The sequence below is a fragment of the Scomber scombrus genome, chromosome 24, assembly GCF_963691925.1.
Source record: "Scomber scombrus chromosome 24, fScoSco1.1, whole genome shotgun sequence".
Taxonomy (NCBI): domain Eukaryota; kingdom Metazoa; phylum Chordata; class Actinopteri; order Scombriformes; family Scombridae; genus Scomber; species Scomber scombrus.
The window spans coordinates 3329788-3345960 of record NC_084993.1 but is presented as its reverse complement, the minus strand read 5'-3'; the positions used below and the strand labels follow the sequence as shown (position 1 = coordinate 3345960).

The following is a 16173-nucleotide window of genomic DNA, read 5'->3' as shown; positions in this document are numbered from 1 at the left end:
ATACAAGCTACTTGCACCAGACTTTATTTTCACTCCAGTCCACTTCAGTGCAGTAACACAAATCTTCATTCCAATAAGTAGGGGCCAATAAAGAAAAGTAAACACAATTAAAAAACCCCAAAGTTACAGCAGCGTAAAGGGGAAATTAATCTAGAGCTGTGGGAAAATTAACAAGCATCAGACCAGTGTTTAATGCATTGCATCTCTGAAAGAACCAGCAAAATAAAAGAGAACTGGCTTGAATAATGGTTGTAAAAACCCCTCAGTACTCTGATTATTTCATTCCAGGAGGGACATTTTATAGATGTAGTATTGGAAGGGTCTAAAAATCCAGTGGAGGTGCTTGCAGTGCTATAAATGAATCATTTAGCTTTGTGTATTATTATAATAAATGAACCAATGGCTCATGATGACTCGTCAGGATCAGCGGTCTTTGTGGTTTGTTAAAAATGAAAGCTCTGGTGCCCTCTAGTATTCAAAACAGTAACATGCAGGAATGTGAAGCACTTGTATAAACTGGCATCAGCTGATATAATGATGCAGAACGAGACAGCTGAAGAGACTTTTGTAACATTTAAATATCAAACCTGACTATCAGGGTCAGAACTTTGAATTCCTTTTAAAACCTCCATCAGACGGTAGATAAAAACACTTATTGGGATCTAGAATTTAAACTCAACTTCTGCTGATTTGGTCATGAAAAGAGTTCATCATAATATTTCATTCATTCAGTCTGACATTATGTTCCCATTACCCAATTTCTGCTTGGGTTTAATTAGTTTTTGCCCTGACCAATCAGAACCAAGTAATGAATAAGAAGCTGGTAGCAGATGCTAGGAGTGATTAACTTAAATATTTTCATGAAAATTGAAGAAACATGCAAATTTAAGAGTTTCCTTCATAGCAGCTTCAATATATTAAGAATCAGAAACAAACACTGCCGGGTTTTCTGTATATCAGTTAGCTTGTTTTTGATTAAAAGTGGCTTTAGTTGGGAAAAAGCACAATATGGGAACAATATAAACTGAAATAATTCAATTGTTATGACCACATTTTGGCACCGGGCCCCTCGACCAAGACTAAATAAAGTAATAATGCAGGACCCAGTTGATATTGTCCTTCAGTGGTACACTTTCCCAAACTAATTTGGAATTAAATTACCTATTCCAACCAGGAAACCCTTTGAAAACTCATCCCCTTGGCTGGGTCCTGGGTTTAATCTTCTGATGGCTCTGAATGCTTGTTTTATACAATAATTACAAGATGATGTTGTAAAGGACAAAGAACATGAAGGTCTTTCTTTGGTAGTGTACTCCTGGTGAATCTTTGCTCTTTTGCTGACAATGTTGAAACAAATTGTTTCACCCACAGCTCTTGATAGAGAGTTTCTATCAAGCGGACCTGTCTCCACAGCAAGGAGATGAGGACTGTTTCTATCAGGAGAAGCAGAGCCAAGGGCTCTTTCTAGGAGACTATGTGAGGTGAAGAGACTCTTGTGTGAGTGATGAGTCTGCCTGAGGACAAAGGGACAATGTTCTCAGGCTTCAGGATTGGCTCTAATGTTGTAAGGCGCTCTGGAGCCAGAATCAAGCCCTAGAGCTCCTTCCTGCCCATATATCGTCTTTATCAGCGGCCCTCCATGCAGTCATGGAGGGTGAGGATCATTTTGTCTGGCCTTTGATGGGAGCTAAATCGCTGGCATCATTTGCTGGGGTCAGGGTGAGACGAGATTGGCTACTGTTTTAGTTTCAGGGAGATGCTACAAAGACATGAAATATAATTATAGACTGGCTTGCACCATTGTTTTTGACATTGTAAATGTATTTAATGTACGAACATAATACAAACAAATATAAAAGCATTAATTACTTGAAAGAACCTCTGATGTAGATCAAATCCCCCTCATTGTCATCTGAACCCATGCTTTAGTGGAAGGGAACTCAAAGGAATCTGACCTTTTGGAGTTAAATTAATCAGTGCCTCAAATGTGCTTAAATTTGATTGTGGACCTAGAAATAGTTCAGAATCTTAAATATTTGTCATAACCTCTTGTGTTTTCATGTTTTTAAGCCCCCAAACTTTCTGATTATTTCCAGATTTAGATAAAAAAATATGCTAGCTACAGTCACCAGCCTCTTCATTAGGTACACCTGTGCAAATTTAATTACATCCAATACAACAGCACATGTATAAGCTTCATGATAGAATCTATGGCAGAGAGGTTTACCTAATAAAGAGGCCAGTGAGAGTATATTTGTTTAATGTTAACCCTGTGTCATCATCACATTTGATGCATGAGTTTTATAGACCTCTAAATCATCAGTGTGATCATATTCAATTAAACCAGGTTCTATGGTACTGTACGCCCAACTACTGTGTACAAACTACAATGTGATATCATTTATACAACCACAAAATGGACAGTGGAGCAGACAAATTATTACATATAGCAGGCAGGTGAATCTCACTCAGGGGGCATCACAGACAGATTATTAAAATATGTAATGAAAGGTTGCCATTTCTTGATAATGATATATTTTTTTGTCATTAATATTGTCTTTCTCTCAGGGTCCTCTCTGTAGAAATCTGTGATTGTTTATTCTGAACCATTATCATTACATTATAGTAGACCACTCTACTATGTATTAATATTTCTTATTGAAGTTTACGTTATCCAGTGAAATTAGTAATTTAGCAGGGGGTTTGAACACTTGCAGGGCGTTGTATGTCATATTCTCATTAGGAGCTGAGCCCCCCTAAAGGTCTGATCCTAGAATCCCCTAGATCCCCTGCATGCATATTTAATAATAATAATTAAATATTGGTGCAAACATTTTTAATTATTTCAAGAAGTGGAATTTTCTGGCAATTATTTGATGCTTCAGGCTTTATTACGGGGTTAAAATGAGGCTGCAGTAACAATCTCTGGCCGCATAGTGGCAGTGTTGAGCCTTTTCGCAGATGCTCACTCAGCAATAGAAGAAATATTTTAGGGAAACCCGGAAGCGTTCCCGTGTCGGCCGTGACTGCTGCTGCTATTCATTCAGGGCTGCTGCGAGCTCATAATCGGTCACCGCAGAGATATATCCATCCAAATCGGACGCCTGACATATTCGCTTGTAGCTTAGATAACAGGAGAGCGAGCATGGCTGGTCGGCTGCCGGCTTGTGTTGTTGACTGTGGCACCGGGTAAGTGGCAGATAAACAGATGCTAGTTAGCGTTAGCCTGGATGCCATTAGCTGCTGTCAAACTTCCAGCTAACGCCCTTCTGTCTGCTAACATAACTTAACCACAGCTGCTTACTTAATCCTTTTGTTATTGTGTCTAAAACCGGAGCCAAAGTACAGTACTAGTATCTTTTTTTAACGCTGTAATGTTATTTTTCCAACACGGCTTTGCTTGTTAGCTTTTGTTAGCTGCTGAAGCTAATGTTACTTCCTGGATTATCCTCCAGTTTTAAATGCTGAAACCAAAAAATTGGGAAATCTGAATTTAATAGGTTGTCTTATTTGTTTTGTTTTTCTTTGTTTTTTATAGGTACACTAAGCTTGGTTATGCAGGAAACACAGAACCTCAGTTCATCATACCTTCATGTAAGTAAAGCAACAACAAAAAAGCCCAAAATATCATCAAATTATAAATGTATTAAACTCAGTAATATAACTCAATCTGCAGTTTTAAGGTTATGATTGTGCAGTATACGTTTTGTAATTTTATCAGGCAAATAATCTGTATTTACTTTTATATAAAGCTTTATTTTATTACCACACTTATACAGTTCATACTTTGGTGTATTTTATTGCCCTTTGTTTTATGATCTATGTTATCTGCCCTTTTTTAGTTCTTCTTTTCTTTCTGTTAAGTTCTTTGTTCTGAAAAGTGTATAGAATATTATTATTATTATTTTGTTATATTATTTATGTCATGTATTGAGTAGAAATGCCAAGAAATTCACAATTTCCAACATTTTCAGTATTTGCTGCTTTTCTTTTCTCCTCTGTTTAAAAAAAAAAATGCAATATTAATCATGAATGAAAGTATACATTTGAAGATGCCACCATGAGCTGCTATTTTTTATATCATTTTATAGATCAAAATGAATCGATTACTTTGATAAAATTGATAGTGAAAATCATGGTTAATTGCAGTGCTGTTGCCTTTATTGTAATACTTTTCAGAGAGTATGGTTTATGATTTAAGTGTTTCAGATGGACAAATAGATTTCATATAGAAGATTTTTCTTCATTTTAAGGAAAAATGGGGCCATATTTTTGTTATTGCCACCACAAAGAGACCAGAAGTAGCAGTTTAGGCTGCAACTAATGATTAGTTTCATTATCCGTTAATCTGCAGAGCGCTTTGTCCGTTAACCACTTAACCAGTTAACCACTACAAAATATCAGAAAATTCCATCCCAAATTCCCAAGGCCTACTGTGATGTCTTTGTATTTATTTCTCTTCCAAGCAAACAGCTGAAAACCAAAAGATATTCAGTTTACTATCAAAGAAAAGCAGGAAATCTTTACATTTGAGAAACTGGAGAAAACTGTTTTTTGTTGTTTTGCCTAAAAAATATAAATCTATTATGAAAATGGTTGTAGATTGGATCAATGGACTTATCATCATAGGAATGATAGATCATAGGATTTATTAGCATTGATTTGTCTTAAATTATGACTTTTTAACCATGCTGTTAAGTTTTTTTCATTTGATCTATATCTTGAGTACTTGCTTTCAGTTTAATGCTCTTGTACACTTTTGATCATCAGGTATTGCAATCAAAGAGTCGGCCAAGGTCGGAGACCAGGCTCAGCGCAGGATGATGAAGGGGGTTGATGACCTGGACTTCTTCATCGGGGACGAAGCCATCGACAAACCATCATATGCAACAAAGGTAGACAGGAGAGTTGAACTGGGTCAGAGGACATTTTGTTTTGTGAAGCGGTCTGGTTTATGTTTTAAGATGAGAGATTTGACATTTTATTTCTTCTTTCCTCATTCCCAGTGGCCAATCCGTCATGGCATAGTGGAAGACTGGGACCTGATGGAGAGGTTTATGGAGCAGGTCATCTTCAAGTATCTGCGGGCAGAACCTGAAGATCATTATTTCCTCTTGGTAAGACCAGAGCTACATGCATTAAATAAGAATGACCTCACATACAGGCTGTTGGACATTAGGCAATGTTTCTCTTTTTCTCTTCTTTTCAGAACTGTTCATCTTTTTATGCAAACCTATTGCATCAGTCTAGCCATGTAGTAAAATACATTGCAACATGATTCAAACTGTGAGAAGTCAGAAACTCATAAATCTATTTGAAGTCTGAAACCTCTACATTTGCACTTCAGCTCAAATCTTTGTTGTTTTAACAGTAGCTTTTTTTATGATCTTCTCTTTTAGGCAGCATGGCATCAAAAGCAGTTTATCTTCTGTACTGTATATTTATAAGTACAACTACTGTTCCTCTGTATAACCCTCTGGCTGTTTGATTGCATGACCAAGACATTTGTCTAATTTCACAAATATCATAAAGCAAGGAATTAAGAGTTTAACAAGTTTCTCATGACAGGAAAAACTGTCCCTGAAACATTATAAACATGAAGAGTTTGAATCATAAATAGTACAAAGTCAAGTGTGTTAACCTCTCCTGTGTCTCAAAATGTTGAATATTCACATGATATTTTTCTCTCTCTCTCTCTCTCCAGACAGAGCCTCCCCTCAACACACCTGAAAACAGAGAGTATACAGCAGAGATCATGTTTGAGTCATTCAACGTCCCAGGTCTCTACATTGCTGTTCAGGTAAGTTTCTAAAACATTTCAGCACCTGACATCAACATCTGCCACCAACCATCATCTGCCAACACCTAATTTATCTATTTTCAGAAGCTTCAGTTGAATTGAATGATGAATTTAGTTTAATGCCCAAATTTAAAACCAGTTAAACCAAAACTTCCACAGTTAGAAAAGTGTTCACAGCTAGTCGAAGTGCTTTTGTAACCAGACTTGTGGCTTGCAGATTGAAATAGCTTTGACTCTTTCACACAGAACGTAATATGAGTCAGAGGATGTTCATGAGGAAGTGCAAATTTTCACTTCTTCATTTTGACTTTGACAGTCAGATTTTTTTTCCTATTTGATTTAAATCCTGCACAGCGTTAGAAAAAGAGAGAAGCTCACTATTAAGCATTTCATTCATCACAATGATTGTTACTTACTTTCAAAACTCAGGCTGTAAATTATGCAGTTTTTTAAACAAGTGACAAAGTTTGATTTGAATTTACACATCAGCCTTTTTAATAATGAATTGCGTTTTTCTGCATCAGGCTGTCCTGGCGCTGGCTGCCTCCTGGACATCCAGACAGGTGGGAGAACGCACACTGACAGGCACCGTGATCGACAGTGGAGATGGAGTCACGCACGTCATCCCCGTGGTACGTTCCTCCTTCCCAGGCTTCTCTTTCACAGTTCTCCAAAATAAGGACATAAAAAGTGAAATGAAACAAACGTATCTTAAGTTCACTACAAGCTTGTCTTTTCACTCCTCTCACATTCTCAAACTCATATATATATATATTTGTGCTCCAGGCTGAAGGGTACGTCATCGGTAGCTGCATTAAGCACATCCCCATCGCCGGTCGAGACATCACATACTTCACCCAACAACTGCTGAGGGAGCGAGAGGTGGGGATACCTCCTGAACAATCTCTGGAAACAGCCAAAGCTGTCAAGGTTAGTATTGCTTCCTGTAATTTACTTATTCTGTCTTTATGCCCTTAAGAAAGTCTAAAAGCTCATATTTACCAACCCAGTCAGTATTTAATGCTTTAGAGAAAAGTGACAAGACAGGAAGAACAAATTATTCTGGTTCACTGTTTGTTTTACTCCACCCTAAATTGATAATCCTCTTATTAAACACTCAAACTTTGTCGATTTTAAACATGTTCACGAACTCCAACCAAAACCCTAACATGGTGCTGCTCTGTACGTGACATCACTGATGTTAGATGTGTATTTTTGGGGAAACTGACCTCAGCACAGCCACTTTTAGATGTTTAAGGACAGTGCATTCTTTCGCATTGAGTCATGCTCAGTTTTTGTTCCTAATTGAAGGGAGTGACACACTCAAAAGATGATAACGCCGTCTTGCATTGCTCAGTTTGACCACTAGAGGTCAGCGTTGCTACAGCAGCTTATGACTCACTTCAAGGAACTGAAATGAACAGTAGAGAAAATATTCAGTCACTACAGAGCCTTATTTGGTAATTAAGCATTTTGTAGGTCTTGGTAGTATCCTCTTAACAGTTTTACCGTTTACACCTCTGTGTTGCTGTAGGAGCGGTTCAGCTACGTCTGCCCCGACCTCGTTAAGGAGTTCAGCAAGTACGACACAGACGGCTCCAAGTGGATCAAGCAGTACACGGGCATCAACGCCATCTCCAAGAAGGAGTTCACAATCGACGTTGGCTATGAGCGCTTCCTGGGGCCCGAGATCTTCTTCCATCCTGAGGTGCAGCAGATTTATTTTCACTTAAATTGAACAATTCATGAGCAAAACCTTTTTTTTTTTTTCATAGTGTAGTTTACACGTGTTTTTTAAATGTTTTGAAATGTACTTACATACCATTTGATCTCCTCCAGTTCGCCAACCCAGACTTCACCCAGCCCATCTCAGAGGTGGTGGACGAAGTCATCCAGAACTGCCCCATAGATGTCAGACGTCCGCTCTACAAGGTACACAAACACATCCCTCTACATTTTTACAAGCATGACAGTGAGTGGACGTCTTCTCATTAACATCTACCTGCCTCTTTTTTCTTGTGTCACAGAACATTGTGCTCTCCGGAGGCTCCACCATGTTCAGGGACTTTGGCAGACGTCTGCAGAGGGACCTCAAGAGGACTGTGGACGCAAGGCTGAAAATGAGCGAAGAACTGAGCGGCGGCAAGTTGAAGGTAGGAAGCAGGAAATAAGGACTTGTGCAAGGAAATTGATTTGCATTTCTGCTAGGACAGTTTGGAAATGGAGAGGAATAGGTCTTCAGGAAGTAGTTTTGTGACCTTTTAAAAAAATAACTGAATAAATTATCCTTTTTTATTTTTTGCAGCCAAAGCCCATCGATGTTCAGGTCATCACTCATCACATGCAGAGGTACGCTGTCTGGTTCGGAGGATCAATGCTGGCTTCAACTGTGAGTATAAAAACACTATTTTCAGCTTCTCTAACAGCAAATATCGGTTTTGTGTCTGACATTTTGGGAAATACAGACATTTGCTTTCTTGCCAAGAGTTCTATGAGAAGGGTTTTCTTGTCAGTGTACTTTTCATTTTTACACTTTGGTTTTTTCTCAAACTAAACAAGCACTATAATGTAAATTAGTGAGCTTTAGATGTGCTGGTAGACAGATTTCCTTACCCTTGATCCAGGCTAACTTCAATCTAACCTTTGGCAATAAATCAAAGGAAATTATGATCTTTTCCTTTTAATAAACTTTGAAACCTTGACACTGTAAATACTCAAAGTGGAGCATGTGTCGGGATGTAGCTGTAACGCATTGATGAATATAAAGAGAAATGACACTTAACTGAGGTAATTTTGTTTCGGCAGCCCGAGTTCTACCAAGTGTGTCACACCAAGAAAGACTACGAGGAGATCGGACCGAGCATCTGCCGCCACAACCCGGTATTCGGAGTCATGTCTTAGGCCTCGGAGGAGCGCGTTCAGCGGAGGCCGAGGAAGACAGAGGAAGCACCGCAACACCTCACACGCTGTGGAAGCCCCATGAGCCTTTGCACAGATGCTCCGACAGACCTGTTCATTCGGATTGAGCGACAGTGGACCAAACAAACTGCCAAAAGTGTGGCAATCTCCTCACAAATTAGAGGAAAGAGGTGACTCAGCCCAAAGGATCCTCAAATAAAAATGTTTACTGCAAGTAGGTTAATAATAGGTGATAAGAATCTTTAATTTCTGCGTGCCTCGTATATGTACTTATAATATCCTCACAGGGTTGTAATATGTAATTAATCAACATGAGTCCTGTAAAAATGCACTTCTCTGTGTATATGGGTTGGGTTCTTGCTGTTATATACTCCAAAAAACAAAACAAAAAAAAGAAAACTGAGGGGTTGTTTCAAGAAGCAGGACACACATAGCTAGATCATTTTTCACCATTAAATAATGCATTTTTTTATCAAGGCATCAAATGGGTGCAAACATACACATCATAAAAAAAACAATCATCAGATAAACTTTCATTCCTGTTATTTTTTTCCTTTTCTCTTTTTTTATTTTTGATTAATTTTTTTTAATTTTTTTGAAATGTCCCTCAGTACCTGGAAAAAAAATCTGTATTTGAATTTAGATTAAATAAGTCAGACATTAAAAAGAAGAAGAAAAAAAAGTGAATCTGTTCAAATGTTTTTTTCCAGGTTTCACTGAAACAACAATTCCTCTCCTCTTTCCTCTGCAGCGTTGTGACTGATTGCACACTGCTTTCCTTTTGACCTTTTTTTTTTAAATTATTTGTATTAATCATCTCTCAGACGGCTTGTCTTGGAAAAAAAAAAAAGTTGTATTAATATATGAACATGCAGTTTGAATGACTGTTGGACCATCACTGTTGCCTAGATCTCAGTTATACTGGAAAGCCTTGTACTGTACCAAAATCTGGATTTCAATGCTGGCATTCCAATAAATGCCAAGGAGATATTTCTACAGTTGTGATTTCTCTTTTCTGAAGTTGCACTTTAATTTGTGTGGAAATACGATAGCCTCTATGTTCAATGCGGCATCTATTCTTAATATACCACTGCTATTTTTGTATGAGTAAAAAATCCCCTGTAACCATATCCCTTTAAAGTGACCCAGTACACAGTATGGCAAGGGAAATACTGTCTAGAAGCTTGTGTGATTCACGACAGTCACTCATGTTGCAGTAGAGGAGTAGTGCACACATGGATATCCTGATTTAAGCATGTTTCTTTATAATGTGGGAGGTTTTTGTTGTTTTTGTGTATGAAATCTGAAGCAACGAAGTGGGACAGACCGACATGTCTCCTGCTGAGAGGTTGAAGGTGCTCCTCTTCTTGGCTTTTTTCTTTGGAGCAACAGGATTTCTGTCCATGCTGCTGTCCTGTGGGACTGAGTACTGGCTGCTGGCTGCTGAATCCTGCAGCCGGCCAGAAGGAACGACTGGAGGAAATGTCATGAGAGACGAGAAGAGCAGCACCAAGGTATTAAATATACAACTGAGCACTTGGAACACGGTAAAGCGGGGTCACGGTGTACTAATGGAATAGTACTTAAGTGCTTTATATGAGGCAAAGAGAAGCACAAGGATGATGAAAATGAAAGTAAAATTAAACTAAATGATAATGCAAGCAACAGTTAGCCACAAATCTTTAATAAAAAAGCGAGTAAAAGCAGCAGAGGGAATATTAAAGGTGCAGTAAAATGGGTTTTTAATTGATATGAAGCTGCTGAAGTTGCTTCTCATCTGTGTGCAGCATTGCAAAATAAAACAAGCTCTGCTGTTCTGCTTCTAAATTAAGGCCAGGGGCTTGTTTCACCAAACTGCATCATGAGATCATTTCATCCTCATTTTGGCACCTTACTAATTAAAAGACAATTTATTTGCGACACAAGTATGAGGATACGAGAGGACTGTAGGACTCAAGTGGCAATCATATATAAAATAGGCCATTTATAATCTGTGTGTCACTTTTGTGAAACAGGCTCAGGTTTTAAAATCTTACATTCACACAAATATGACATGTAGTCCAGTTAGGAGTTCAAATAAATCCTCAATCTCATCCTTTAGCTGTTCCTTAGTGTCTGTTAAGGACTGGTCTACTTTTCCAAGCTAGTGCCCGTTAATATGAGGCTGCAGCAGTCTGAGTTTGTTAAATCAAATAGTTTTAGTCTTTTTAGCAGCCTATAAGATTCCCTCTTTTTGTCTCTATCTCTCTACTGCAGCTCAGCACTGAAACACTCATTCCTTAAGCGTTGTCTGACGCCCGATATAACTACAGCAAAGTATTCATCGAATGTATCACAAGAATTTCATAGATGATATCAAGAGGAAGATTTCAAGCCATTGTTTTATGATTTTAGGCTGGTGTGAGGATCTTCCATGAGGGTCTGTTTTGGCGATGCTCCTTCATGGCCCTTTATCATGAGTACTCGATATGGGACCTTTGGATCTGTAAGAACCTTCACTGTGTGGTTGATTAAAACATAAATGATGCTGATTAGGCTTCTGAAGCTGGCAAATAACAGCAGATTCAAATGAGAGACTTATAAAAAAGACATTGAAACTGCTTTTCTCCCTTTAGCCAATCAGCCATCATCAGTGGTCTGCCAGGCCGCTTTCCTCTTCCCGTTTCCTGTTCATGAGCCAGTGCGACCACAGCTGGAATCACACGGTTTACCTGCAGAGCCCTATGAACCTTACTCTGCCATTGGTTGGTATTTACATGCTATGTATTTAATCATTGCTATAAATTACAGTTCTGATCTTTCACGTATACCCAAACATTGTTTTTCAATGTCTCTCAGTTTTTAGGACCTTCTGGAGCATCTTCCTGGTTTCAGGTGTGACAGCTGTTGTCATTGGTGGATTAATGGTCCTCTGTGCTAGCCCACTGGACAACTACAAACTCTATAAAGTGGGTGGGGTCCTTCAGCTTTGTGGTGGTAAGGACACATGAATTGTACTTTAAAAAAAAGATAACAATAATTGAAGGGTTAAAAAATTGATTTTGGTAAAACATAAATATTTTATACCTAGAAGTCACATATATGTTTTTGTGTATGTTAATGTGGTGGCTCTGACAGAAAGCACTCGTTAGGTGTCATCGCTTACAGCTGAGCTTAGCTGCTGATTTGCTCAAGTCCAGGTGTTCTGTGTCTGAGAGTGGATCTCATAAATCTCACTGTTTCTATTAGGGTTGAAAAAAAAGTAGTTTTTTCGTGTAGGAAGATTCAAAGCACGCACACTGAACCGCCAATAAACAACAGGAAGTGTTTTTTTGATAGTTAAAGCAGAGAAGCAGCTTTATTTATTTATCTCATACCCAGAGGCAACTCAATGTGCTTTACAGAAAAACAAACATTTAACTGTAAGAATTAGAAACATAGAAACATACAATTAAAAAAACAATTATAGAAAAAATTGGAAACATCAACAATAAAAAACAAAAACAACAACAATTACAATAAAAGTAGAGAAAGAAAGAGAAAGAAAGAAAGAAATAATAAAAGCTAGACTAAAATAGAGCATAGAATAATGATTTGCTTTAATATGATTAAAATAACATACAGTGCAAATGAAAGATTAAAATGTAAAGTGCTTTATAAGAGCTCAATCACAAGCACATGAAAAGAGAAATATTTTTAACCTGGATTTAAAAATGTTCACATGTTCAGTTTCAGGAATGACAGATTAGAAAGAAAAGCAGAACGCTTTGCTTACCTGTCTGTTGAGTTCAATTTCTGAGATTGTTACAAAAAATAATTAAAAAAAAGAAATGCATTAAGACATAATATTACAGTATTGCAACAACTAGCTATGAGATGAGACACCATTACAATACGTACAGTTATGATGGAAATGACACAAAACAATGGCCTAACCATGTCTGCACCAGACTCCTCATCATGACCTGAAATATGTGTATTTTAATTAATATAACTGAAGTAAGGTTTTTTTAAAGACAGTGCAAAAAAGTGACAAAGTATAAGATTATATTAAAAAAAACTTTTAAATAGTACATAAGTGCTGTTTTTATGTTTTCCATACAAATAATATTGATACTTTCCAGCTTGAACAGTAATAAAAAATAAAAAGTTGTATTTATTGATATTGTGGATAGCAGGGGTCTGGCCTGCTCATTGGGTAGAATTGCCTTCAGCTGAGCGTAGTTATTAAAAAGCCTCAGTGTGTGTGTGTGTGTGTGTGTATGTGTGTGTGTGTGTGTGTGTTTGTGTGTTTGTGTGTGTGTGTGTGTGTGTGTGTGTGTGTGTGTGTGTGTGTGTGTGTGTGTGTGTGTGTGTGTGTGTGTGTGTGTGTGAGGAGGAGGAGACACCATCAGTCTCTCTCTGTCTTATGTTTATGTGTTTTTGCTCCATTTTTTTGTATTATGAGAATGTGAAGAAGAGAAGGGCCATTGATTTTTTTTTTGTACATTGGTTGCAGGCAGCTCTTTGTTTGAACCTTCTTCCTCTTGCTCCTTATTTCTCTGTTCACGCAGAGAAAAAGGCGGGAAGATTTCCTAAAGTTTCTATTCTAACATGGAATATACTCAAATACAACAAAGTTAACTTTAATCTCTTTTGAACAGTCTGGAAACCTCAAACATTGCTTAACACATCAGCCATAATCAATATCTTTCAGTCTCAGCTCACGGCTGCCAAAATCCTTAGAACGTGATCTCTGTTTCTGACTATGAGCCAAATATCTTTCATTTCAATGCAAAGAACATTATGCTTTAAAGTATGATCTATGTAAGCGATATATTGCAAAATAAACCAAAGGATTTATTCAGGGTGGCCTTTGAAATAATGAATCATTTCACACACAAAAAAATCAAATATTGTTTATATAAGCTCCCATTTACATTTACATCTATTCTATTATCTTCTGTAAAGATGTAAAAGGTTAATGTTGCCATTTCAGAGCTGGGCTTTGTAATCTTGTTTTTTCTTATTCAACACAAACAAAAACAGCCTGAACAACATGTCAGCTGTCACAATGTGTGCAGCTTTTATACTGATGATGATTATTACTTTTATTGTTTATTGCAGCAACATAAAAAGTAAAGCAAACACTACCTGCAGTGGTTTGAACTGTTTAAACTTGTTCTGCAGGTGTCCACAGAGCAGGCTTTATGTGCATCAATATTTAATTAAAATACACAATATAACAAACTGATGAGGACAACATTATGATGCTTCAGTTCCAATTGCTGAGAAAGGCCAAATAAGACTTGTAAATATTTATTTCTTTACTTTCGGGAGTAGAAAATGTCTAAATATGTTAATTATGATGACATATAGGCTTAAATTAACTCAAATGTGTAATTCCCTGCAGGATGAAGTATTTACATAAAACTCTGGTTGTCCTCAATAAAATGTAGTTATCCTTCAAATTGTTGGTACACCTGATACACAAACAAACAAAGGGAACAGGATATCAGCCTTAAAACAAAAATAATACAGCATATTCATGCAAAAGTACAATATTACTCATCAAGTCTGTTTGGATTTTAAATCAAAATCACATTCAGTCATCTACACATTAAAATATGAGATGTAAAAGTGTTAGTTTGGACTATTTATCACTTTATACAATATCTCACAAGCTGACAACACTTTAGATTAGCTGACACTTCGACACAAAGTATTTTAAATAATCTTTGATGATTGGTGCAATCATTCAGCAGCCGGTGCAAAATAGAAAAGAAATGGAAACATGTAATGAATTCAATGATTAATATTTATTAGTTATGTAACAATTTGGACTGAATCTTGAACCTCAGCAGCAACATTTCCTATGATTGTCTGTCTCTGTCAGGCATGTGTCTGCTGGCAGTGCTGGTGATGTATCTGATGTGGGTCCAAGTACTGGACACTCTGGAGCAGTTTGTCCTCCATAAGAGAGTCTCCAGCTGTCCTTCGTTCCAGCTCAGCATCCAACACGGCCCCTCGTTCCTGCTGGCTCCTGTCGCCGTATTCTTCTGCATGCTGGCCGGCCTGCTCTATATCCTGGTTGGTATTCACGGTATGCAGCTGGAGAAGAGGGGCAACATTCCTCAAGTTGCAGGACAGGATGAATATTTGTGACTCCCTTTAAAAAGAAACATCCAGTTTATTCATGTTTGGCGTTGGACAGTACCTGTAATGAAAATGCAAAAAAAAAAAACCTTTGCTTGATTACATAAAGTTCAAAAATGTCTCGTGTACACATAGGATCGATGATAGTTGTACATCGTTCAGCCACACAGGTGCACAGGGGCAGGTGAGGGAAATGTCAATCAAGCCCAGTGCTTGATTGTGCACACCACACAGTCCTGAGAAGAGATCTAATCAGGCAGTATGAGTGAAAACACCTGTGTGGGTTCAGCATGTACAGTCTGATGAGGACACTTCAGAAGGAAACTTTATACTTTTTGGTCCACTACATTTGATCTAACAGCTTAACATGACACATTGTCATAGCATTAACTCTCCATCAGTATATAAAGTTGTTACATTTAGCTCCACCTCAGCTGGCTGTGTTAAAATACCTTCTACAGTAATATCAGTAACAATAATATACCTCTCTAAAAGTGGCCATACTGCTTCTACTTTAACAAAAAAAATGATAGAGAATAGAGGACTTAACTTTTAACTGTGGATTTTGCACCTTTACTTTAGCCTGCATACATTTTTTTGGCCACTGTGGGGCAGCAGAAACAAGTTGTGAGCACTGATATGAACTTACTAGTGAACAGTTGTTTCTTTACACAACCAGCTGTTACAGAGCAACACTATCATTCATATGGAGTCATGTTTCTTTCCACCTGGTGACTATAAGTCCAATATTGACTCTTTTAACTCTGTTGCTCTATAACCAACTCCCGAGGGAAATATCTGTGGTGACTGTGTTTACTAGCTAGTCTCAAACTGTGTCTGTTTGCCATTTGGTGCTGAGCAGGTAGTGCACAGTAGGTTTTTAGAGCTTTTTCTGCGGCCAAAAACAACGCTGAGAATGAATCAAAACAGCCAGACAGCTAAACAATGAGCTGAAACTTGCTATAAAGCTCTGTCAAGCTGAGGAGATCATTATTAAATTAATACTTTTGACTAATTCTATGACATTTTTTACATTGCCATTATAAAAATATTGATTATAGCTGCTTTAAAGATCTCCATATCTGTGTCACTTCTACATGCAGATCCTGGTTAATATGCTAGTCCACATCATTTTGCTTCTGGCACCAATTAAAGGAATATTTTACATTAGCTTTTCTACAGAATCACTGCCAGAAAGCTGTTTTCTTTGCCACATATCTCTACAGTATTTACATTTTACAGTCCCAATAAGGATAAAGAGGCAGAGAACTGGGCTGTTACAGAAAGTCCAAATTAAACAATAGACAGTAGTAATGATTGACAGGTGGTCACTCAAACTG

The 16173-nt window shown here is 37.6% G+C and overlaps 2 protein-coding genes across 2 annotated transcripts; both read left to right on the top strand.

Annotated features, from left to right (window-relative positions):
- The first annotated feature begins 3013 nt into the window (after positions 1-3013).
- On the top strand, positions 3014-9709 carry LOC133976431 (actin-related protein 3). The gene is made up of 12 exons (XM_062414642.1): positions 3014-3189; positions 3539-3594; positions 4771-4895; positions 5007-5117; positions 5705-5800; positions 6325-6432; positions 6587-6730; positions 7335-7508; positions 7640-7732; positions 7828-7953; positions 8106-8189; positions 8606-9709. Exons 1-12 carry the CDS (start codon positions 3146-3148, stop codon positions 8699-8701), a joined length of 1257 nt encoding a protein of 418 aa, XP_062270626.1. The 5' UTR covers positions 3014-3145; the 3' UTR covers positions 8702-9709.
- A 341-nt stretch (positions 9710-10050) lies between these two features.
- LOC133976416 (transmembrane protein 182-like) lies at positions 10051-14906 on the top strand. Its single transcript, XM_062414625.1, has 5 exons — positions 10051-10233; positions 11114-11204; positions 11335-11463; positions 11558-11695; positions 14574-14906. Exons 1-5 carry the CDS (start codon positions 10051-10053, stop codon positions 14840-14842), a joined length of 810 nt encoding a protein of 269 aa, XP_062270609.1. The 3' UTR covers positions 14843-14906.
- The last annotated feature ends 1267 nt before the right edge of the window (positions 14907-16173 follow it).

Coding starts and splice junctions, on each gene's coding strand:
- LOC133976431 (XM_062414642.1), top strand. CDS start 3,146: ATGGCTGGTCGGCTGCCGGCTTGTGTTGTTGACTGTGGCACCGG. Junction 6,433..6,586: donor TCACGCACGTCATCCCCGTG/GTACGTTCCTCC, acceptor TTTGTGCTCCAG/GCTGAAGGGTACGTCATCGG. Junction 7,733..7,827: donor TCAGACGTCCGCTCTACAAG/GTACACAAACAC, acceptor CTTGTGTCACAG/AACATTGTGCTCTCCGGAGG.
- LOC133976416 (XM_062414625.1), top strand. CDS start 10,051: ATGTCTCCTGCTGAGAGGTTGAAGGTGCTCCTCTTCTTGGCTTTTTTC. Junction 11,205..11,334: donor GATATGGGACCTTTGGATCT/GTAAGAACCTTC, acceptor TTCTCCCTTTAG/CCAATCAGCCATCATCAGTG. Junction 11,464..11,557: donor TGAACCTTACTCTGCCATTG/GTTGGTATTTAC, acceptor AATGTCTCTCAG/TTTTTAGGACCTTCTGGAGC.